The sequence below is a fragment of the Lissotriton helveticus genome, chromosome 3_2 (assembly GCF_964261635.1).
Source record: "Lissotriton helveticus chromosome 3_2, aLisHel1.1, whole genome shotgun sequence".
Lineage (NCBI taxonomy): Eukaryota > Metazoa > Chordata > Amphibia > Caudata > Salamandridae > Lissotriton > Lissotriton helveticus.
Genome location: NC_136062.1, coordinates 267,524,061 through 267,548,595, shown reverse-complemented (window position 1 = coordinate 267,548,595; position 24,535 = coordinate 267,524,061). Strand labels below are relative to the sequence as shown.

Here is a 24,535-nt window from a genome sequence, read left to right as displayed (position 1 = left end):
GAAAAGAGTCATTCCCCCAAGGACACCGCCAGCTCCGGTGTGGAACCTCAACGTCGTTCTCACCAGACTGATGGGACCACCATTTGAGCCACTGCACTCGTGTGAACTCCAATTCCTTACGTGGAAAGTGGCTTTTCTTATAGCTATTACGTCTCTGAGGCGTGTCAGTGAGCTGCAAGCGCTCACAATCCAAGAGCCATTCATTCAAATTCACCCAAATAGGGTAGTGCTACGCACTAACCCTAAATTCCTTCCTAAGGTGGTGTCACAGTTTCATCTAAACCAGACTATTGACTTACCAGCATTCTTTCAAAACCCGCAAACGGTGGCGGAAAGGATGCTCCATACCTTAGATGTACGGAGGGCGTTGATGTACTACATAGACAGAACACAACACTTTCGAAAAACAAAACAACTCTTTGTTGCCTTCGCACCACAACACAAAGGCAACCCAATTTCCAAGGCAGGGATAGCCAGGTGGATTGTTAAGTGCATCCAGATATGTTATCAAAAAGCAAAGCGCACTTTAACAATACCCCCCAGAGCGCACTCCACACGCAAACTAGGGGCATCCATGGCTTTCCTGGGGAACATTCCTTTAGAGGACATTTGCAGAGCAGCCACGTGGGTCACACCACATACCTTTACAAAACACTACTGTGTTGATGTACATTCCAAGCAGCAAGCTGCTGTAGGACAGGCTGTTCTCAAAACACTTTTTCAGGTTTCTGCAGCTGGCACGGGCAACCGCCGCTCATGGAGGGACTGCTATGTATTCTATGCTAAGATATGAATTTAGCAGCCCACATGCCTCGAACTGAATATGCTACTTACCAGTATGCATCTGTTCTTGGCATGTAGGGCTGCTAACATTCATATCGCCCGCCCTCCTCCCCGGTGCCCGTCGCAGCTGCAGATATACTATTGTATTTATTCATTAGCATGGACATCCTTTACACTTTTCACTCCATCTTCTGCCACAATGGCGAAAAACAATCTGGGGATGGAGCCGATGCCCATGCGCACTGTAGTCCAGGGGAGGAGCCACCTATCTCAGGATACTTCGAAGACTCTTCCAGGACAACAATGTGCAATCATCCGAGCCCAACACTAGGCGGCGATCTAATGCTAAGATATGAATGTTAGCAGCCCTACATGCCAAGAACAGATGCATACTGGTAAGTAGCATATTCATTCCAAGCTCTGCAGGTCGAACATGGAAATGATCCTGATAGCTCCGGATTGGCCGCGGCAGTGGTGGTACCCGGATCTTCTACATCTGTCTGTGTCCACACAGACGACTCCCTTACAGGCCGGACCTGTTGAGCAAGATGAACGGGAGGATAATGCATCCCAACCTCCCTTCACTGAACCGAACAGCATGGCTCCTGAGGTCCTGCAATACGGACATTTGAACTTGCCTCCTGAGTGCATGAACATTTTAAAAGAGGCTAAGAGACCTTCCACGAGAGCGTCCTATGCGTTCAAGTGGAAGAGGTTTTTCTTATGGTGTAGGGATCATCACCTTGATCCGACTAAAGGACAGGAGGACGTCATCTTGCCATACCTTCTTTCCCTAGCGACTGCTGGTTTAAAATACGCTTCTATTAGGGTGCATTTGTCAGCCATAGTAGCATACAGAAAATCACCTGATCAGGTTTCTTTCTTTCAGGTTCCAGTGGTTAAGGACTTCCTCCAGGGGTTGAAAAAAGTGTATCCCCCTGTGCGAAATCCTTCTCCTCCTTGGGAATTGAACCTGGTTCTATCCAGGTTAATGTCACCTCCTTTTGAGCCCATCCACAAGGCCTCTTTGCAACATCTCTCTTGGAAGGTGGCCTTTTTGGTGGCTATTACCTCTGCTCGCAGAGTCAGCGAGATTCAAGCTCTCTGTGCGAAATAACCTTATACTGTCTTTCATCACAATAGGGTAGTCCTAAGGGCTCATCCAGCTTTCTTGCCTAAAGTCATTTCTGATTTTCATATAAATCAGTCCATTTCCCTCCCTTCGTTTTTTCCAAATCCTACGACCCCAGCCGAGCGGTCACTTCACTCCTTAGATCTTAAGAGAGTGCTCAAGTTCTATTTGGAAATGACCAAAGGGATTAGGAAAACGGATCAACTGTTTGTGAACTATGGTTTAATGCGAACAGGTTTTCCAGCGGCCAAGAGGTCCATCGCGAGATGGATTGTCTCTTGCATTAAATTGGCTTATCAGCTTGCAGGCAAGCCTTTGTTGCAGTCACCCAACGCGCATTCCACTAGAGGGAAGGCCGCTACAGTAGCCTACTTGCACGACATTCCAATGTCGGAGATTTGCAATGCTGCAACTTGGAAAATCAGTTCATACCTTTACGAGACATTACTGTCTCGAGTCTGATTCCAGGGCCGATACTCAAGTAGGACAAGCCTCTTTGAGGAATCTATTTGGGTAGCCTACGGCCTGTACAAGCTTAGTAGTTACTAGGCTTCATATGGTTATTACTGTATTGTTACTCCTTTGCCCGCAGGGAGATGAGGTGAGGCTCGCTATTCTATTCTAATGCTTATGACTATTGATGAGAATCCCATGGAAGAGAAGGATTAGTTACTTACCTGTAATCCTAGTTCTCTTCCAGGGGTATCCTCATCAAAGTCATAAGCAACCCTCCCGCCTCCCCGGGCAAAGGACATTCTTTAATAAGGAGATATTGTTAACCTATTTGTTACTGGGTTTATTTTCAGTCTCCGAAAAGAACAACTGACCTAACTGTCACCCCTGAGGCATGATGGGATACTGGGGGTCATGGGTGCCTTAAAGGCACGGTGTCAGTTTATTGCTATGCAGCTACAGGTTAGCTTTTCAGTCTTTTTAGACTGTGTTTGCAATGCAGCCTGGGAGCTTTCTATGCTTCCAGTGAGTTATGAGAATTTCTACTGCTTTCTGAGCATTAAAACAGTTTCTGAAACAAACCTTGTGTTGTTTTCTCATGTTTATAATGCTTATAACTCATGTATGGTGGAAATTCTTTACAGCATATTTCAGCTGTTTTTATTTGGCTGCTATTGCATGTTTATATATGTATATGTATATATATGTATGTATGTATGTATGTATATATATATATGTGTGTGTGTGTGTGTATATATATATATATATATATATATATATATATATATATATATATATATATATGTATATATTATATATGAGTGTATATATATATATATATATATATATGTGGGGCACATATAATATAGTGTTTCCGGGGTCCCGCACATGGGCGGGAATATTCTAATGACTTTGATGAGGATACCCCTGGAAGAGAACTAGGATTTTGCAGCGTGAATCTTTCTGGATTCACTATGCTGTGCATTATTCCGCGGTCTTGTGGTTGGGTCCGGATTCGTAGTCTTTTCTTTGTTTTTTTTTTTTTTTCTCTTTGCCCAGGTGGGCGTCGGCGTCACACCCCCTTTGGGTGTATTTCCGGTGACGTCGGCATGCTTCCTGCGGAAGCTCCCACTCTTGGGCGCCATCTTCAGATTCTTTTTTTCCGCGGTCGGGTCTGGATCGTTCCCGTTTGGGCTCCAGACATTTTTGGAGAAAGAAGAAAGAAAATACAGAAAAGACGAGGAGAAGTCATCTGAAGACTCCAGGGGACTTCACCGACGAAAGACAAGCAAAGATAAGGCGTTTTCCATCCAGATCTTCGACGACCGTCGACGAACACGCGACCAGAGAGGCCCTGGACGCTCGAGGATGGACAACACGCCGTTCAAGTTCTGCCGTAACTGCCACCACAAGTACGCGCAGAAGGACCAGCACCCGGTATGCAACCTTTGCCTACCGGTGGACCACGAAAGCGGAGACTGCAACGCCTGTTCCGCCTTCACCCCGAAGACCCTTCGTGTGAGAGAGAGGCAGAGGGTAGCACACGCCGCCCTGCAGGGGAAGGCCCCGACCCCGTCGCTCTACGAGCTGGGGATGTCCTCCGAGGAAGAAGACAACGCTGCCGCCGAAGACGACAGCTACACGGTCGTAGAGACCGATTACACGAAGACTTCTGACAAGGTAGGAGACTCTTCGGCCCCCAAGAACCCGAGAGACTCTGAGTCTCGAAAAATCGAGGGCAAGACCCCGAAAGCGCCGACGCCAAAAAAGGCGGCGTCCGCGACTACTCCCAGGCCCAGCGGATCCTCAGAGAAGGAGTCCCCGGCGCCGAGAGCTGCTGATCAGCAGAAGACGTCGAAAATCGTCCCCGAAAAGGATCGATCGACGAGGGAGAAAGACCCGAAACTGTCGACGACGACCAGAGACCCGATATCCGGTTCGACGTCGAAAACTTCGACTCCGAGAGGCACGGCGACGAGCCATCCGTCGAAGAGAGCGGCGGAACCATCCGACGCGGAACACGCGGCCGAGATGGAAAAGAAAAGAAGGCGCCTCGAGGCAGAAATGGAGAACTTCATGCAGCGGAAAAAAGATTTCGACGCAAGGATGAAGGCCTTCACGATCCCTCACAAGACCAAGCCACCAGTGCTGGAGGCGGTCGAGGAGGAAGAAGAAGAGGTCGCCGAAGTCACCGAGCAAGACCAGGACGTCGAGGTGTTCGACGACCAGGAGGAGTACGAGAATCCCCACGAGAGCTACAGCTATGGGGAGGAAGATGAGGGCAGGACAGACACAGAGTCGGCGCCCTATGACCTTCAGGAGGTAGATTACATCGATGTCGACACCGACAGCCCGGAGGAGGTGGTCGACACCTACCCCTCGAGGCCCTCGCCGCCGGACGACATCGGGGCCTACAACGCGGTGATACAATCTGCCGCAGCAGCTTTCAAGCTCAAGCTCGACGAAGAGAAGCAGAAAGCAGACTTCCTTCTGGAAACATTGCTCCCAACACAAACGAGGAGCCAGTTCCTCCCGATGCTCGAGAGCGTCTTGGCTCAGGGGAAGGAAGCTTTCAGGGAGCCCGCAACATGCAAGGCAGTAACTCCCAGAACTGAGAAGAAGTACAAGCATGCCGCAAAGGACCCGGCCTACATTCAGGGCACGGTCTCCGCAGACTCCATTATCACGGCCACAGCAAGGAGGAGGGCTAACGTACCCACTACCTCGGGCCCGCCACCGGATAAAGAGAGCAAAAGGATGGATCTGGTGGGCAGAAGGATCGAACGGAATGCCGCGACCCACTGGCGCATGGCTAATTCCAACGCCCTGGTAAACAGACACATGTACCAAATCATGGAGGGACTGGGGCAGTTGGTGAAGGACTTGCCCCAGGATGCCAAGCAGAAAGCCGAAAAGCTAATTGAAGAGGGGAAGAATGCTGCAAATTCTTGCCTTAAGACGGCCCTGGATGGGGCAGACACCGCCAGCAGGCTCATGATGATGGGCGTCACGGAAAGGAGACACGCCTGGCTCAGGATATCCGGTTTCAAACCGGAGGTGCAACACAGCATCCTGAACACACCATTCAACGGCAGTACGCTTTTCGGACAAACAGTTGATGAGCAACTCAGCCAACTTAAGAAGGATAACGAAACAGCAAGATCCATGGGAGCATTGCAGTTCAGAGGGAACAAGAGGGGCACCCCGTCACGGAGGCCCGGCGGAAGAGGCGGAAACCAGCCAGGTACATCACACCAGGCTTTCCAGCAAACGCACCAGGCAGACTCGCAGGGTCAGCAGGGCCATCAGAAACAGCCCTGGCAGTACCAACAAAGAGGCCAGTCCTTTCGAGGGAGAAATGGACGGGGACAAAATAGAAGAGGGGGCCAGCAGCCCACCTCCAAGTGACTTCAAAAAAATCCGTGTGCCCACCCACAAAAAAGATCCCAGGGGGCAGCACGTACAGATGGGTCAAGACAAACTAGACACCTACGACCACAGGACACCAGTGGGAGGAAGATTAAGATTCCACCTCCAGGAGTGGAGAGGAATCACATCAGACAAATGGATCCTCAACATTATCCAATTCGGATACTGCATAGAGTTGGAGGCGAGGCCAACAAACAGAAAACCAAGAAGAAAGCCGCTAGCAAGCAAGCAGCTGCAGTGCCTTCAGGAAGAAGCAAAAGAACTCCTGCAGAAGCAGGCCATAGAAAGGGTACCCTTCAAGGAAAGAAACACAGGAGTATACTCAACATACTTCCTGGTACCAAAAGTAGACGAGACAATGAGGCCCATTCTCGATTTACGGTTCGTGAACAAATTCATAAGAACGCAAAAATTCAAAATGACCTCCCTGCAAGAGGTGCTCCCACAGTTGCAGACCGGGGACTTCATGGTCACTATAGACCTCAAAGACGCATACCTGCACATCCCAATGAACAGGAAGCACAAGCACATGCTCAGGTTCACCGTCGGAGAAAGCCACTACCAGTTCACGACACTGGCCTTCGGTCTAAAATCGGCACCAAGAGTTTTCACAAAGTGCCTCGCAGCAGTCGCAGCGCACCTAAGAAGGCAGGGAATACATGTATACCCTTACCTGGACGACTGGCTGGTGAAAGCAAACTCATACCAGAAATGCAAGCTGCACGCACATACAGTGACCAGCACGCTCATAAACCTGGGGTTCTCCATCCATTGGAAGAAATCATCAATGGAGCCGGAACAAGTGAAGATCTTCCTGGGAGCACAGATCAACACCTTACAGGGCAAGGTGTTCCCCAGCGAGAAGAGGGCGAGGGCGCTGGTGAAGGAAACTCGCCTCTACCGGAAGGGACAAGCTCGGACAGTGAGGACGGCGAGCAAGATCATGGGGATGATGGCATCATGCATCCACCTGGTACCGAATGTACGACTCCACATGAGACCCATTCAAGAATGGCTACAGGAGCAATGGTCACAAGCTACAGGCAGTTGGGAGGATCTAGTGGTTGTAACGCACGCAGTGCAGAAGGAGATGACATGGTGGACCATGGAGAACATAGCAAGGGGAAAGCCTCTAACGCCCCCAACGCCAACAGTGACCATCACCACAGACGCATCCCTGAAGGGATGGGGCGCTCACATGGAGGAGCTCAAGGTGAGGGGACTGTGGACACCGACGGATGCCACAAAGCACATCAATTACTTAGAATTGAAGACAATCTTCCTTGCACTGAAGGCCTTTCAAACAAGACTGTACAAGCACAGGGTATTGATACAAACAGACAACACCACTGCGATGTTCTACATCAACAAGCAGGGGGGCACACAGTCCGCACCGCTTTCAACGCTGGCGCAGGAGATATGGAGATGGGCCATCCCTCTCAAAAAAGACCTGCTAGCCATACACCTACCAGGGAAGGACAACATACAAGCCGATTGGCTCAGCAGGCAGACATCGGCATCCCACGAGTGGGAGCTCAATGCTCAGGAGACAAGATACCTGTTCGACAGGTGGGGGACACCATCGGTGGACCTGTTTGCCACACGCCAGAATGCAAAATGCCAAAACTTCGCATCCAGGCAGCCCGAGGAGGGGACACTGGGGAATGCCCTATGGATAGATTGGTCAAGGACATTTGCCTACGCCTTTCCCCCGATACCACTGATGCACAGAGTACTGAGCAAGTGCAGAGCGAGCAACATGACACTGATACTGGTCGCACCGCAGTGGGCGAGGCAGACCTGGTACTCGCAGATCATGGAGATGACACAGTGTGCACCCCACAGATTCAGCAGGAGGAAAGATCTACTGTCCATGCAGAACGGAGAGGTACTGCATCCAGAGCCAGAGAGCATGAGCCTAGTAGCGTGGCTCCTGAGGACATAGAGTTCGCACATTTGAGACTACCAGAAAGCACCCTGAGGGTACTTCGGGAGGCACGAAGGCCCAGCACTCGAAAGTGCTACGTTGCGAAATGGAAAAGATTCACAATATGGTGCAGACAGGAAAGACTCCACAATAAGATGAAGAGGGACTCCACAGTGCTAAGGTACCTGACGCACTTACTGGAGAAGAACCTTAGCTCATCCTCGTTAAGAGTTCACTTGGCAGCGATAGTAGCCTACACAAGGGGAGAAACGTGCAGGAGCTTCTTCACATCACAGGTGGTGAAGAGATTCCTAGAAGGAGCGAAAAGGATCGCACCACCCAAGCGGGTGCCGCCACCTGCATGGAACTTGAACACAGTCCTAACGGAACTCATGAAAGAGCCCTTTGAACCACTTCACAAGGCCTCCCTAAAGATGCTAACTATGAAAACAGCCTTCCTGGTTGCGATAACGTCCTTACGCAGAGTAAGCGAGCTTCAAGCGCTGACGCTACAAGAACCATACATACAAATACACAACGATAGAGTTGTGATGAGGACTGACCCACACTTCATGCCGAAGGTGGTATCCAATTTTCACATGAACCAGTCTATACAGATACCGAGTTTTTTCCAAAAACCCACAACCAGCGCAGAGAGAGCTCTGCACACCCTGGACGCCAGAAGGGCAGTCATGCACTACATTGAAAGGACAAAGGGGCACAGGAAAACGAAACAGTTTTTTGTGTCCTTCGCAAACAGCTTCATGGGCAAAGCAGTAACCAAAAGGACCATTGCACGATGGATCGCACAAACAATCCAACTCTGCCACAAACGGGCAGGACAGGAACTGGCTGAGGGGACACGTGCCCACTCCACCAGGAAGAAGGGCGCTACAATAGCCTTCCTGGCTAACACACCCATAGAGGACATATGCCTGGCGGCAACATGGGCTTCGGTGCACACGTTCACGAAGCACTACTGTGTGGACATACAAATGAACAAGGAAGCTCAAGTGGGACAGAAGGTGCTACAGCACATATTCAACACCCAACGCTCATCTTCCACCCAGCCGCCACAGAGATGAGAAACCGCTACAAAATCTATGCACAGCATAGTGAATCCAGAAAGATTCACGCTGCAAAACGAATAGTTTTCTTACCTGTCGGTGTAGTTTTGCAGCTTGAAGATCTTTCTGGATTCACTAGCGAACCCACCCACCTCCGCCAGAAAGATGAGGCTGGAGAGAGAAGAGGTGGTTAACTAAAGAATAGACTTTGAAAATACAAAGCGGTAAATACAAACTAAGAAGAACATTGCCATTACTTCGGAAACGAAAGAAACACGGAAAAAAAGAACCCGAAGATGGCGCCCAAGAGTGGGAGCTTCCGCAGGAAGCATGCCGACGTCACCGGAAATACACCCAAAGGGGGTGTGACGCCGACGCCCACCTGGGCAAAGAGAAAAAAAAAAAAAAACAAAGAAAAGACTACGAATCCGGACCCAACCACAAGACCGCGGAATAATGCACAGCATAGTGAATCCAGAAAGATCTTCAAGCTGCAAAACTACACCGACAGGTAAGAAAACTATTCGTTACAGGTAAGTAACTAATCCTTCCTGCGAGAGTGTTCATGCAGTTGATAGGCATGATGGCCTCCTGCATCTTCATAGTCCCGCACGCGAGGTTACATATGCGTCCGCTCCAAGAATGCTTGGCGCATCAGTGGACTCGGGCTCAAGGACAGTTGAACGACCTAGTGTTGGTGACCGGTCGGGCATACACCTCTCTGCATTGGTGGAATCCACACAACCTTTGCAAGGGCCGACCGTTCCAGGAGCCTGTGCCACAGATTATCCTGACGACGGACGCATCTCTCCAGGGATGGGGAGCTCATGTACTCCACTACACGGTGCAGGGACTATGGACGACGCAACAAAGGAAGATGCACATCAACTACCTAGAACTGATGGCAATCTTCATGGCGTTGAAGGCATTCAAAGTACATCTGTGCCACAAGGTCGTGTTGATCCGGTCGGACAACATGACGGCCATGTACTACATCCAAAAGCAGGGAGGTACACACTCTCCACAGTTGTCTCATCTGGCTCGGAGCATGTGGAAGTGGGCCATTCAGAGGAACATCTTACTCATGGCGGAACACCTCCCGGGCAAGGACAATCAGATGGCGGACCTGCTCAGCAGGTACAGCCACCAAATGCACGAGTGGGAGATACATCCATCAGTACTCCGCCCGTACTTCCAGCAGTGGGGTCATCCAGAGATAGACCTGTTCGCCACAAGGGAAAACGCAAAATGCCCAAGCTTTGCCGCCAGGTTCCCTCACCCACAGTCGCAAGGCAATGCGATATGGATGAACTGGTCAGGCAGATTTGCGTACGCTTTTCCCCCAGCGCCTCTCATACCGCTGGTGGCAAGAAAGCTAAAGCAACACTCGATGACACTCATCCTGGTTGCTCCAACGTGGGCACGCCAGCCATGGTACACCACGTTTCTAGAACTCTCCGTGGTACCGCATCAACGGCTGCACCTCACACCCAGGCTTTTGACGCAGAACCATGGCGACATTCAGCATCCAGATCCGCAACAGCTCAACCTGGCGATCTGGCTCCTGAGGCCTTAGAATTTGGCTACCTTGACTTGCCTCCAGAATGCATGGATATCATTCGGGAGGCGAGAAAGCCCACCACTAGAGCCTGCTATGCAGCGAAATGGAAGCGGTTTGTCATTTACGGTACTGAACACCACATCAACCCGCTAGATGCATCCATTCCCAACATCATATCGTAAGATCCTGCCGATGCTCCCTCCCCATTCCAGGAAACTCCTGATGCAAGGACTTATCCTTGCCCGATTAAACTATAGCAACTCCGTCTACTTAGGAGCCCCTGTATCCACCCTGGGCAAGCTACAACGAACTCAAAATGCGGCTGCCCGGATGCTAATGAATCTCCCCTCAAGAGCCTCAGCCAGACCAGCGCTCAAGGCTCTCCACTGGTTGCCAGTACGAGAAAGGATAGAGTTCAAGGCAATGTGCATCGCGCACAAACTCCTCAATGGACAAGGTCCTTCCATTCTGAGAGACATGGTCACTCCTTCCAAAGCCTCGAGATCCCTGCGCTCGGACAATGAACGACTAGCTAACGTCCCCAAGTTCAGGAGGGTACGCACCGGAGGCCGCCGTTTCTCAGTAAAAGCATCCTCCTGCTGGAACTCGCTCCCCCGTTGCCTACGGTTGGAGCCTGTATACTTACGCTTCCGCAAACAAATTAAAACTCTGCTGTTTCCCAAATAAGCTTTTTTTTCCTTTCCCTTCCGGCTAACTCAAGTCCTTACAGCGCGGGGATGCCTCCGGGTCACCAGGCGCTCTATAAATCGTTAAATAATAATAATAATATGTTATTTGTTACATCTTTACAAATGCAATCTTGCATATGCTTCCATTCGGACACACTTATCCGCCATAGCGGCTTATCTCCAAAACAGGCAGCATCTCTCCGTTTTCAGAGTGCCTGCCATTAAAGCCTTCCTGGAAGGACTAAAGCGGGTCATCCCTCCGAGGACCCCGCCAGCTCCTGTATGGAACCTCAATGTGGTCCTCACCAGGTTGATGGGCCCGCCTTTTGAGCCTCTACATTCATGTGGGATTCAGTTCTTAACGTGGAAAGTGGCTTTTCACGTTGCCATTACGTCTCTACGATGTGTTAGTGAGCTGCAGGCGCTCACTGTACAAGAGCCAGGGTGGTGCTGCGCACTAACTCTAAATTTCTTCCTAAAGTGGTTTCGCAGTTCCATGTCAATCAGACCATTGAACTGCCCGCGTTCTTTCAAAACCCAGAGAAAGGATGCTCCACACTCTTGATGTCAAACGAGCTTTGATGTACTACATCAATAGGACCAAAGAATTTAGGAAGACACAACAACTCTTTGTTGCCTTTTCAGCCCAGCACAAAGGCAACCCCATTTCCAAAGCAGGTATAGCCAGGTGGATCGTTAAGTGCATTCAGATTTGCTATCACAAGGCCAAGCGCACTTTAACGGTCCCTCCCAGAGCCCACTCCACCCGCAAGTTAGGGGCCTCTATGGCTTTCCTTGGTAACATCCCTTTGGAAGATATTTGTAGAGCAGCCACATGGTCTACACCACACACATTTACTAAACATTACTGTGTAGATGTGCACTCCAAGCAGCAGGCAGCTGTAGGGCAGGCTGTTCTTAAAACACTTTTTCAGACTTCTGCAGCTGGCACAGGCGGCCGCCGTTAATGGAGGGACTGCTATGTATTCTATGCTATAGATATGAATTCAGCAGCCCACATGCCTCGAACTGAATATGCTACTTGCCAGTATGCATCTGTTCTTGGCATGTAGGGCTGCTGACATTCATATTGCCCGCCCTCCTCCCCGGCGCCTGTAGCGGCTGCAGACTTTTTACACTTACTCTTAGCATGGCCATCGCTTACACTGTTTACACTCCATCTTTGCCACAATGGCTAAAAACAATCTGAGGATGGAGTCAATGCCCATGCGCACTGTAGTCCAAGGGAGGAGCCACCTATCTCGTGATACTTCGAAGACTCTTCGAGGACAACAATGTGCAATCATCCGGACCCAACACTAGGCGGCGATCTATGCTATAGATATGAATTCAGCAGCCCACATGCCTCGAACAGGGTTTCTACATTGAAGGGGGTGTTGAGAAAGTTATTCTGTACTTCCGGCTTGAAGCCGGAGATCCTCAGCCAGGCATTCCTACTCTGTGACCCCGATCATCGTGAGCCTGCTGGACGTGTCTTCCGCAAACAGGGCGGATTTCAGGCATGATTTAGCTATATTCTTGCCTTCCCCCACCAGTTACTGGTAAGTAGCATATTCAATATCTAGCTATTTTGCTGTGTTTCTCTTGTTTCCTTCAAAGATGTCTGTGAAAAAATCTGGTTTTAAGCCCTGCTGGGAGTGCGGTAAACAGATGTCCATCACTGACCCGCACGAAGATTGTGTTTGGTGCTTGTCTGCCGATCACGACGTCGAAGGATGTCCATGCTGCAGGAAAATGAATCCAAAGGCGTTGAAAGAGAGAGGCGAAGCTCTTTATGGCCAAAATGAGAGAGGAGAGGTAGGAGGAGATCAAGGTCTCGTTCCGAGTCGACGTCTGGCTCGAAATCGACGTCTGGACACTCGAAGCCGAAGAAACATAAGAAAAAGAAGCACTCTTCAAGACAACGATTTGAAAAAGAATAGGCGCCCAGATCGATTCCGGCTTCACCGAAGAAGTTGGCTTCGCCTGAAGCCTCTCCACATCGAACGCCGGCTCAGTCACCGGATTCGGTCCATTCTCTGGCTCAAGAAATCCCTGTGCCAGAAGAGCAGGTTACTCCAAAAGAAGTTTCGGTGCCGGCTGGCCTAAATTCAGGAACACCTGCTTCGGAGCAGGTCCCGGGAGCTTACCCTCCATTTCCAGCTTCAGGACAAGACCCATAGCATTACCTTAATGCCATTTATGGAGTCTTTCACAGGGCTATGTACCCCTCTGGTGCACCTGCGGGTCCCATTAGCTTTCAATTTGGGGGCTCCTCAGCCTATGCCCTGGCCCCTTTCATGCCGTTCCTTCTGACGGCGCTGTCTTGGAGTTTCCCGGCGCCGAGTGTTCTGACGCCGTTTCCATCTTCACTGGCGCCTTCTGTTCGGCCTCGTTCGGTGCAAGCGGCGCCGTCTGATCCATGCACGACGCCGGCTCCGAATCAGATTGTGGATCCATAGACACCTGTGCTGCGGATAAGATCCAGGAGAGGCCCAGAGGGTTTTAGAAGAGAAAAGATATTGTGAGGGAAGAAGTGAACTGCATGATTCAGATGAGTGCTTTGCTGAATTGGGAGAGGCCAGCGGCCTGAACATTTCTCCTGAATGGGAGTTCTCTCCTGATTCTGATGCTCCTTCAAAAGATGCCACTGGGTTTAACACCTTGACTGCTACAGCAATTCCCCCTCTGTGCTCATATTTTAGGAATCCCATTGTTCATGACGAGCTCAGCTCGTCATAAGCACACGACCAGTGTACTGCATGACGAGCTGAGCTCGTCATGAGCAGCGAAGGGGTTAAGCAAGCCTGGCTGAAGACGGCTGAAATGCCAGAAACCGGTCCTAGGAAGCTTCTTACCGGTATAGGGAAGGCATGGCTTGGCAGTTCGGGCTTGACTGTTCCCATGAGGCACAGGGTCAGACTGATTTGCATATGGCCATGTCTGAACTGGGGTGGCAGAGTGGGCTAAAGAACAGTGATGGATTAAAACCAGATCTGTTGACTAGGTGTGAATGTTTTGATTGGTTCAGATGCTCCGTCCATCACCGCTTCCTTTTGTACCCCTTCAAAAGATGTAGCACCGTATCATGTGGTTGTAAAGACGGCTGAATTATTGGACATTCAACTCCCTACTATTGAGTTTAAGTCAAATTTATTAACGGAAGTTCTCCATTCACCTTCCTCAGTTTAGCCTCTTTGGCCTTTCAATGAGGCTATTCTTGAGCCTGTACTGGAGGTTTGGCGAAAGCCTCATTCTGTGCCTGCAGTTCCCAGGTCTATAGCAAGAAGATATAGGGTGGCTAGTGTTTATATTTTTATTATTATTATGCATAGTTAATTAAAACCAGTGCAAAAACATTATACAAAACAGTAGAAAATGACTTTAAAATATCATAATTTGTACATTGTAATCATCAATAATGAGCTTGCACTAAACCCAGTCTGAATGACCGAAAGTATTTGTCTTATGGTGGGGGCAGCATGTTCCCTTAAAAAATGAGCTTCCACTAGAAAACCTAGTCTGGTTGAGCAAATTATTTATCTTGTGGCGGGGCAGCGTGTTCCCTTACATCCTGTAGGCCGCCTGTTTGTTGCCTATATCAATGATCATAAGTTTTTGTTTTTGGCAGTTTTTGCTCGATTATTGCAAGGAACTTAACATATCTACAATTCAGTTTAGTGTTCAAAGGGTTCAGGCAAGCTAGCACTGCTTGCCTTCTCATGTGAATCCCTAGCTGCTTGAACTGGCCCTTTAAAAGCGGTTGAAGGGCTGGCTGTAACTCTTCACAAAGACAGGTCAGATGGAGTATGTCGCCCTTGTCTGTTACATAGCGGATAAACCTCGTGGCCATTGCTCCTTAGCCTTGGTGGTAGATGCTCGCTGCTTGGCAAGACCCCTAGTCTGTATTTCAAGAATTTCAGTTTTGTGGTCTTAGGATAGCCCTGACTGAAGTATGGTTGTGATGACAACGATTTGTACGAATTTAATGTCATCCAAGCGTGTTTTCTTTTGGCGAATGTGGCCTTATCCTCTAGTAAGGATAGAGTTTTGACCGTTTTCCAGACTAGTTTTTTGAACTGGTTGTGCCCAAGTTGCATGTCCCAGATCGCAGTTAGATTGGTTGCCCCCAGGGCTTCCTGCAGGTAGGATCTTGCCTGAGATGTGTCCCTGTTTTGAATATCTTGCCATAGCAGCGAGTGTTGGTGGTAGCCGAGCGAAGTTTGTGGCAGCAGATGATGTATGCTCCCTGTCTGGCAACAACTTGCTTTTGCAAACCAAATTCCAGCCTGAGTTGGGCAGGCGATGTGTAGGACGGGAGCGAAAACATTATTCTATAAGCTTTTGTCTGGATTATGTCCAGGTTCTTGGAGTCTCTCCCACAAAGCGCCTCACTGCCATAGCAGATAGAAGGGAGTAGCTTAGCCTGAATAGCTCTCAGATAGGGGGTTAGGATTGGCCCCATCAATTGATTGGCTATGTTTTTTAGTGTGACGGCAATGCACGCCCCTCTCCTTTTCGCTTCCTGCTTTTGCTGTGCATAAGTGCCATCTATCAAAGAGGACTCCCAGGTATTTGTAAACGAGTGCAGACTCTATTTTTTGGCCGCCTAGGGCCCATGATTTCTGAATCTTCTTCTTGGTGTTGATCGACATGGTGCGTGTCTTGCTCAAATTTATTTTAAGTTTATTTTCCGTAGCATAGCTGTTCATTTGGGTCAGAAGATGCTGGAGGGCGATGGAAGTTTGGCTGAGTAACACGACGTCATCCGCATACAACAGGTTGCTCAAGATTTTCCCCTCCCAGCCTCGGGGAATGCGAGTTGCATGTGTTGAGTAAACCTGATAGATCCGCCATGAACAGATTGAACAATATCGGGGCAAGCACGCACCCTTGCTTGAGGCCTTTGGTGGTGCGGACTTTAGATGACAGATGTGTGCCGCCTCCTAGCTTCACCTGCACCCAGGTATCCGAGCGTAGAAGCTTCAGCATGCTTAGAATCGGCTGCGGTAATCCCCATTGAGCCAGTTTCCCCCAAAGTCTGCTTCTCTCAATGTTATCAAACGCTGCACTAAAATCGATGTAGCACATGTGCAGCGGCTTTTTTTTTTATTTTTGCTGCATCGATCATTAGAGAGATGGCCAGAATATTGGTAGCTGTTCCGGTATTTTTTCGGAATCCGGTCTAGTTCAGTGGTATGATTTGATTTGAATCCGCCCAAAGCACGATCTCCTCTAAGAGGGTTCCCGCAAAGTATTTTGCATCATTGTCGAGGAGGGCTAGTAGTCGGTAGTTGTTAGGGTCCATTTTGTCACCTTTTTTGAATATAGGGACAATGGTTGACCCTCTCCAGGATTCTGGGATTTTATTTAAGAGTCTGACTTCCGAAAATAGCGGTTGCATGTTGATAGCCCATTCTGTGATCTTTTCCTTGAATAGGGCTGGCGGAATGCCGTTCGGTCCCAGAGCACCTTCCTTCCTGCCCGTACGAATTCATTAACGGAAGTTCTCCATTCACCTTCCTCAGTTTAGCCTCTTTGGCCTTTCAATGAGGCTATCCTTGAGCCTGTACTGGAGGTTTGGCGAAAGCCTCATTCTGCGCCTGCAGTTTCCAGGTCTATAGCCAGAAGATATAGGGTGGCTAGGGGTGACCCAGAGTTTTTATCGGCTCATCCTTCTCCAAAGAGCTTAATAGTTCAGGCTGCATGCTCCGAGATCTTCGGGAGCATTCCCTCAAGTTCCTGCTGCCAGGGAATCGAAGAGGATTGATCATTCGGTCAAGAAGGCATTCTCCTCTGCAAGCATGGAATTGAAATCTACGAATGCTACATGTTTGATTTGTAGATACATCCATGCTTTGATGGACTCATCTAAACAGTTGCTGCCTAAGCTGTCTGAGAAAGACAGGAAGAATTTTGAGGAGGTTTTACACGATACACAGGCTGCTGCACGTAAAGTCATTCGGAGTGGGCTAGACACAGCTGACTCAGTGGCAAGGATCATGGGTTATTTAGTGGCTACTAGGTGTGCTTGGTTGAAGTCTACGGATTTTTCAACAGATGTTCAAGCTACTCTGTTGGACCTACCTTTTGATGGTTTGGGACTCTTTGGTAAGAAAGCGGACACTGCTTTAGAGAGATTTAAAGGCAACACTTTAATCTCTTGGTTTGCAGGCTCAATCTAGAGGCTCTTACCGAAAGTACAGAGAATTTGGGAGGTCGTCCTTTCGTTCATATGGCCAGCCTCTTCAGCAGCAGCAACAGAATACTCTGTACAAATCGTATAGAGGTAAAAGTAGAGGTCATCCCCGAGACGATAAACCCTCCTCCTCCTCTTCCTCCCCTCCTATCACCGCAGCAAAGCAGTCCTAGATTCCCATTCCGGATCATGTTGGTCCTGTAGCAGGTCGGCTTACTCATTTTCTGCAAGATTGGGAATCTGTCACTCCAGACCTTTGGGTTCTCAATCTTGTAGAGATTGGGTATGCTCTTCCCTTTCGGGAATTCCTTCCAAATTACCCTCCTTGCCAAGGGGCTTGCTCGGAAGAACATTTCCTTCTCCCGCAGAAGGAAGTTCTAACATTATTAAAGAAAGGTGCAATAGAGGTGGTTCCCGAGCAGGAAAGTGGTCAGTGGTGTTACTCCCGGTATTTCCTGATTCCCAAGAAGGATGGCCGGTTACATCCAATCTGGATCTCAGGATCTTGAATCTTTTTCTGGAACAAGAGAAGTTGAAGATGCTCACCCTTGACCGCAGACCTCTCAGATGGCTAATACAGATGAAAGGGAAAAATCCAAAACTATTGAGATGGCCCATCTCCCTACAGGGTATAGACTTTGAAGTGGAACACCGACCAGGGACTGCCCGTGCAGATGGACTTTCCAGGTTCTTCCACTTAGACAATAAAGGCAAGGTTAGTCTCATCACCTTTTTTGGGGGGAGGGGGGGTGGGTGTTGTGTTAGAAAGTGCCATCTTGCTTGCACTGTTATGCCCCACTTTTTTCTGTACTGCTGATGTACTTTAACATGTTGTTATCCTGCAATCTAGGACCTGTCATGGACTGCCTCTGAATGAGCAGGTGCTGTTCAGACACGGTAGTGGTAATGGATTCTCATCTGTCTGCTAGAAAGATTATTGTAGCTTTTGTGTTCCAGTTCATGTACTCAATTAGTTGGCACCTACTGGACACACACACTTTTGAAATATGCAGTGCTAGGCAACTATAGAAACTGGATTTTAATTTGCTTAGCATTTTAAGTCAAGTTTATTCACTTTTGCGATAATCCCCTTAAGAGATCTACTTTGTTGTAAATATCAAAGCATTGAAAATATTTACCGGTAGCTTAGATAGCGGAGGCTTTGAAGAATCTGATAAATGTTATTAATTTCTTGAAGGAACGCCGCAAAGAAGCAGAGCGTATAGCTCGTGAACGTGCAGAACTTCGCCGTCAGCAGGAACAGCTTCGTTTTGAGCAGGCGAAGAGAAATTCTTTAAAACGTCCTCGTGATGTAGACCACAGGTATGTCCCATATACTTTTTGGGAGCGGCTTTATTTATTTTTATAGGTCTTGCTTGGTGGTGCAGTTGTTTGCATACCTATTGTTACTAATTCTTTAAAATGTTCATATGACTTTGGCTTTTCCCAGAGGGGTATCACTCTTACCTTTTACCCCCTAACATTTTTGCCCGATGCCAACTTGCCAACTTGACTGAGTGTGCTGTGATCCTGCTAACCAGGCTCCAGAACCTGTTCTTTCCTAAAACTGTACATTTGTATCCAAAATTGGCACACCTCTGGGCCACTTTAAGTCACTTGTTAAAAGTACCCCTGGTACCAAGTGCCTTGTGACTAGAGAGCCCTCTGAGGGTTGAAATCAGGAAGACTTATGCCCCCTCTCAAACTAGATGGTGTAGATACCCCAGGAAAGGGACCCATTGGTCCTTACCTGCACACTTCTGTAACTCTCCTAAATCTAGTATTTAGGGTACCCCTGAATCTTGCCTCTTCAGTCCTAGTCATGTCCAATCTGAAGAGCTGTGCTGCAGAAGAAAACTGCTTTGGCCCCAGCCCTACTAGCCTGTCTCCTGCTCTGAACCCCTGCGAGCCGAAACTGGTGTGTCCTTTAGCTATCAGCCTCCAAGAACCCCAGGGGCCTGTCCTATCTCCAGTGGACACTGGATTTGTCAAACAGTAACCCAAACCGTGTCTCCAGATCCTGGAGTCCTCACCACTCTGTACCCGACGCCCAAAGCCTGAGTCAAGAGTGGCCTAACACGCCTTCAAGGTCCCCCGGCTAGCCATACCTGTGTTCCAGCGTTGATTGATCTGCACTGACCTTCACACCAGCATCCTCATCCTGTAGGGGCCCCCTACTTAGACCGAAACCGGTGAGAAGAACCAGACACAAAAGGGCACTTGCTGCTCCTGAGGTGCCTGATCAACTGTCCTGGTGTCCAGCAACTCTTCTTCTCTTCAGGGTATACTCCTGAATAGTCCCGCCCACGTGGACCCCGCAGCATGTATGTATGTCTTTGTGTGTGTGTATATGTATGTGTATATATATATATGTATGTATATATGTATATCTATCCTCAATATGTCGCCATCAACGCGCTCTGAGTCCACAATCAAGTACGTTAATAGTAGCAGTTGTTTTAGTGCATTAAAACATCTGTCACTATTTACGGACTGGATTGTTGAATCGGAGAACGCATTGATGGTGACATATTGAGGATATTTATTGCGGTATGCTCTGCCAGCGCGCGCGCCACTTACACGGGTCCCGTCATATGGATGGAGCGACGAGTGTTAAGAGTTTTGCAGCGTGAATCTTTCTGGATTCACTATGCTGTGCATATTCCGCAATCTGGTGGTTGGGTCCGGAATCGTAGTCTTTTTCTCTCTTTTTTTTTTTTTTCCGTAGCCCAGGTGGGCGTTGACGTCCCACCATTTGGTGTCCCTTCGGTGACGTCGGCATGCTTCCGGCGGAAGCTACCACTCTTGGGCGCCATCTTCAGATTCTTTTTTCCGCCGTTGGGTCTGGATCGTCGCGTGAAGCTCCAGAAGTTTTGGAGGAGAGAAGGAAATACAGCAACTCTGTAAAGATCGGAGAAGATCGGGAGAAGAGGACCATCAGAGAAGAGACGACGAAGAAAGGAAAGAACTTCGAGATCTTCGACGTCCTTGGAGGAATGCGCACACAGGGGGCACCCTGAGCGCAGGGATGTACAAGACACCCTTTAAATTCTGCAAAAAATGCCACCACAAGTTCGCACAGAAGGACCAGCACCCGGTCTGCAACCTCTGCCTGCCAATCGACCACGAGAGCAGAGACTGCAACGCCTGCTCCGTCTTCAAGCCGAAGACACTTCGTGTTCGAGAGAGAGGACTGCTCACCACATGATGCAGGGCAAGGGCCAGGTCCCGACTGTAGGAGAGTAGGGTCTGCAATCCTATGATCACCCAGATTTTTGCTTTTTGCTGCACTGGTTTACGACTTTCCCTGGCTGTGGGCCTGCTAATCAGACCCACAGCCTAGCTGTTCTCTCTATCCAAATTGTACTCAGGTACTGAATTGGCACTGGGCCCTCCAAGTCCCTGTACCCAGGGCTGAGGTGCACCCAGAAGTCTCCCAGGGGCTGAAGCATGTATTGTGCCACCCCTGGACTGACTAACTAAACTGACACAACTGGCTGCAAGACAGCTGGGGCAAGGTGGCGTACTCACCCTTTGCTTTAGATATAGTATACCTATATCTAACCCTGAAATGGACACACAGATCTCCTATCAGTCACTCCTATGGCAGGCCTTAACAATCCTGAAGGCAGAGTGCTTGGAATCGTGTGAGATGGTGCTCTGGCATGAGCTGAGCCTGTCTGCGGCTTTCGGGATCTATCCCTTAGCCGTTTCCATGATATCGCATACCATATACTCTTAAGTGCATTATAATCCTCGCGGTTATATGCCAACTCTGGTATCGCTTTATCAAAACATGTCGAGTAAGGTGTCATACGAATTGGAATACTAACCCCTCGCCAATTCTGGCGACGGGGTTAGCATTCCACCCTTCTAGAGGGACACGACATGTATGTAACCCCTAACCCCGGTTAAAGTCAAACAGAGCCTCAGCTCCACAAAATGGATGCTGCCACCGAGACACAAGTCTGCCCTCCTGCTGCTGGGAGTCCTCCCAGAGCAGGAGATAAGGACAAAGGGTTTCCAGACAGGATTTTGTGTATCCTAGGTAGGCAGGGCTTCAGAGGAAGGTGACTGCAAGTGGCACCCCGGTGCTCACTATGCATAGGCCGGCTTGAACCAGTTCCAGGGACACTCCAGACCCTGAGCTGGGGAAAAGCCCGCCAGGGAAGTGGGTGTAACCACCCCCCTCCTGGTCTCACCCATAGGGCAGGACCTAGTCGCGTGCCAGCCCCCTTTTCCCAGATAAAGGTAGGAGCAGGCCCCCTTCCAAATTAGATCATCTTTGGAATCAAGACACGACTTTCTGCGAAAGGACTTCAAGATTTCCTTCTTCAAGATTCTCCCTTGTGACTAAGGAGTAGTCACCCTGCATCCGCAGGCACCATCGCAAGAACACTGCGGTCTGCTGTAAGTCCTTCCTCCGGAATCCGACTGCCCAGCTCGACAAGACCCGGCTTCCCTTGCACCTCCGACCTTTACTCACCTCTACAGCAAAGCTGAGAACCGTGAGTGCGACGAGACCTCAAGGGACCGACTATTGCCAAGACTGCACGACTTCTGCACAGCAAGCCCGCCGAGTAATTTCCTGGCGAGTGCTTTGGGGTCCGAGAAGCCCCGACCCTGAGCAGCTCCAGCACCGAAGAGCAGCCCCCCAGCATCTCCACGATCGGCGTGGGGCCCTTCTGCTTTTTGCTGCTCACCGCGTTGTTTGGCTACTAGCCGCTGGCTTGTGGCCTTCTGAACGACGCCCGACGACATCACTGCTGCTGGTCTGGTTGCTCCAGACTGGCCCTTGCTCCCTTCCAGAAGAGGAGCACCCCGGACCCTCCTGGTCCACTCAAGACGCCATTTTGAGTCCACCGCGTGGGCTTGAATTAGCCTAGGCTTTGTTGCCCAATCCTGGGTTCTTCGACGCCGACAGCTTCATCCATCGTGGGACAGCTCGCCTCTCCATCCTGGTCGCCGACAACGCCTCCTGGTCCGTGAGATCTGCAGAGCCAGCGTTGCCCACTCACCTAGTCGAGGTGACTACCATCCGGTGCCCTCCTGGTGCCCACTGACTACTGGCTAGTAGTCACGAACTTGGTCCCCTCTGCTTTCAGGTGTCATCCATCTTCCAGATCCAGGCTTGGATCAACTCGAACTATCTTCACTGGTCGCCTGCCAGCATCTTTCTTCCAGGCTCCTGGTCCGGCAACGAGGATTCCCGACGTCTTTTGAGACATATGCAGCTGCAGCCCCTGGGCTATGTAACTTCGGCATTTCGGTGCCCCAGCATAGCCTCACTATCCAAGGGTCAGGATCCACTTTCGTTTTCTCCCTACCAGGTCGGGTTCGCCCGTGAACACTAACTTTAACGTTACTAGCTACCATAGACTTTGTCCCGCATCCCGCGTGAGAGTGCACACTCTGCACCCGAGTCCCCTAGGCCTCCTAGAAGTAATCTAACGATTCCCTAGTCAAGTCCTAGCGATTCCAAAGCCTATTAGTACTGTACTTACCTGCTAGTAATTTCGCATTCCACTTTTAGAGTATATGGTTTTTCGTGCCCCTCGGGCATTTGTATATACTGTGCTAACTTAAGTATTTTCGTAAGTTTTGTTGTGTGCCTAGCACCCTGTCCTCATAAAGAGTACAGGGTTGTTGTGATTCTAATAAATACACTGTTTATTTTCATAACACTTGTGTGGTGTCCTTTCACTGGGTGTTCAAGGGGTAATGTGATGGTAAAACAGCTGGCTTAACACGCCCTCTAGATTCTTAGCCTTAGACTGCTCGTATCCATGCTACTAGGATAGCTGGTCTATAAGGTTGACTTACAACCAATCATCAATAGGGTTGTTTGGACTGATACATAGTGATCACTAGAATAGTGAGCACTGCATATCAGGCCAACTTCTCACACCGACGCTTTACGAACTGGCCCTCTCCACCGACGAGGACAACATCGCCGAAGGTCCAGATAACTTCACGGTCGCAGAGACCGATAAGAAAACGCCTGACAAGGTAGGAGAGTCTACGACCCCGAAAACCCCCACAGGGTCTCGAAAGCCAGAGGCAGACTCTTGAAAGTCAGAGCCTAGAGCCTCGAAAGGAGCACCGGCTCCGAAAACTTCAACGACCGAAGCTGCATCCTCCGAAAAAGAGCCCAGCGGATCCTTCGAAAAGGACTCCCGGAGGCCGAAGACCAGCGAAAAGCATAGGTCATCGAAGCAAGCCCCTGAAAAAGGGACTTCGACTTCGAAGGAAAAGAAGGCGAAGAAAGTTTCTACGTCGACGACGCCGCCGAAAAGAGCAGCCGAAACGCTCGACGACGAGCAGGCCGCAGAGATGCAGAGAAAGTAAAGAATGCTCGAGGCCGAAATGGAGAATATCCTTCAGAGAAAGGACTTCGACGAAAAAATGAAAAGTTACAGGATCCCCTCGAAGCCGGCACCGACCGTCGCTGAGGTACAGGAGCACGAGGAGTTCGACGCCGAAAACTCCGGAACCCTCGGAGCACGAAGAGGAAGAAGACCTCTACTACACAGAAGGGGATTACGGGGAGCAGCAGTCAAGCTACGGCTCAGGTTCCTCGACAGCCCAAGACCAGGAATGGCAGGACATCGAGGCCGAAAACCCGGAGGAGGCTGTGGAAACATACCCCTCGAGGCCTTCGCCACCGGACAACATTGGGGCATACAATGAGGTGGTCCGGAAGGCGGCGGCAGCCTATGGAGTTAAGCTAAAGGAGGAGAAGCCAAAAGCAGATTTCCTGCTGGAGACATTGCTCCCCACACGGACAAGAAGCCAGTTCTTGCCCATGCTCTAGTGTCACAGACCAAGGGAAGGAAGCCTTCAAGGAACCGGCTACATGCAGATCAGTAACGCCGAGGACGGAGAAGTACAAATTCTCCTCCCAGGACCCAGCTTACATCAAGGGATCCGTCACAGCAGACTCAATAATCGCTGCAACGGCCAGAAAAAGGGCAAACGTCCCAACAACATCTGGACCTCCACCTGACAAAGAAAGCAGGAGGATGGATTTAACAGGCAGGAAAATAGAGAGGAACGCCGCAACGCACTGGTGGATGGCGAACTCCAAAGCCCTCCTGAACAGACATCAATACCAGCATTGGGATGAGATGAGCCAATTACTCAAGCACCTCCCGGAACAATACTGTGAGAGGGCATCACACCTTGTGGAAGAGGGGAAAAGCATCGCTAACTCGTGCATCAAGACAGCCTTGGATGGGGCAGAAACAGCCAGCAGACTGATGGCTATAGGCATCAGAGAGAAGGCAAGCCTGGCT

At 49.7% G+C, this 24,535-nt stretch overlaps 1 protein-coding gene across 8 annotated transcripts in view; it reads left to right on the top strand.

The window, feature by feature from the left end:
* SLTM (SAFB like transcription modulator) overlaps window positions 1–24,535 on the top strand; it is a 340,694-nt gene that overhangs the window by 178,018 nt on the left and 138,141 nt on the right. For all 8 annotated transcript variants that reach the window (XM_078685169.1, XM_078685170.1, XM_078685172.1 and 5 more), the window contains one exon: window positions 18,439–18,563. In XM_078685169.1, the coding sequence (XP_078541295.1) occupies window positions 18,439–18,563 (125 nt within the window). The remainder of the gene's footprint in view (window positions 1–18,438; window positions 18,564–24,535) is intronic.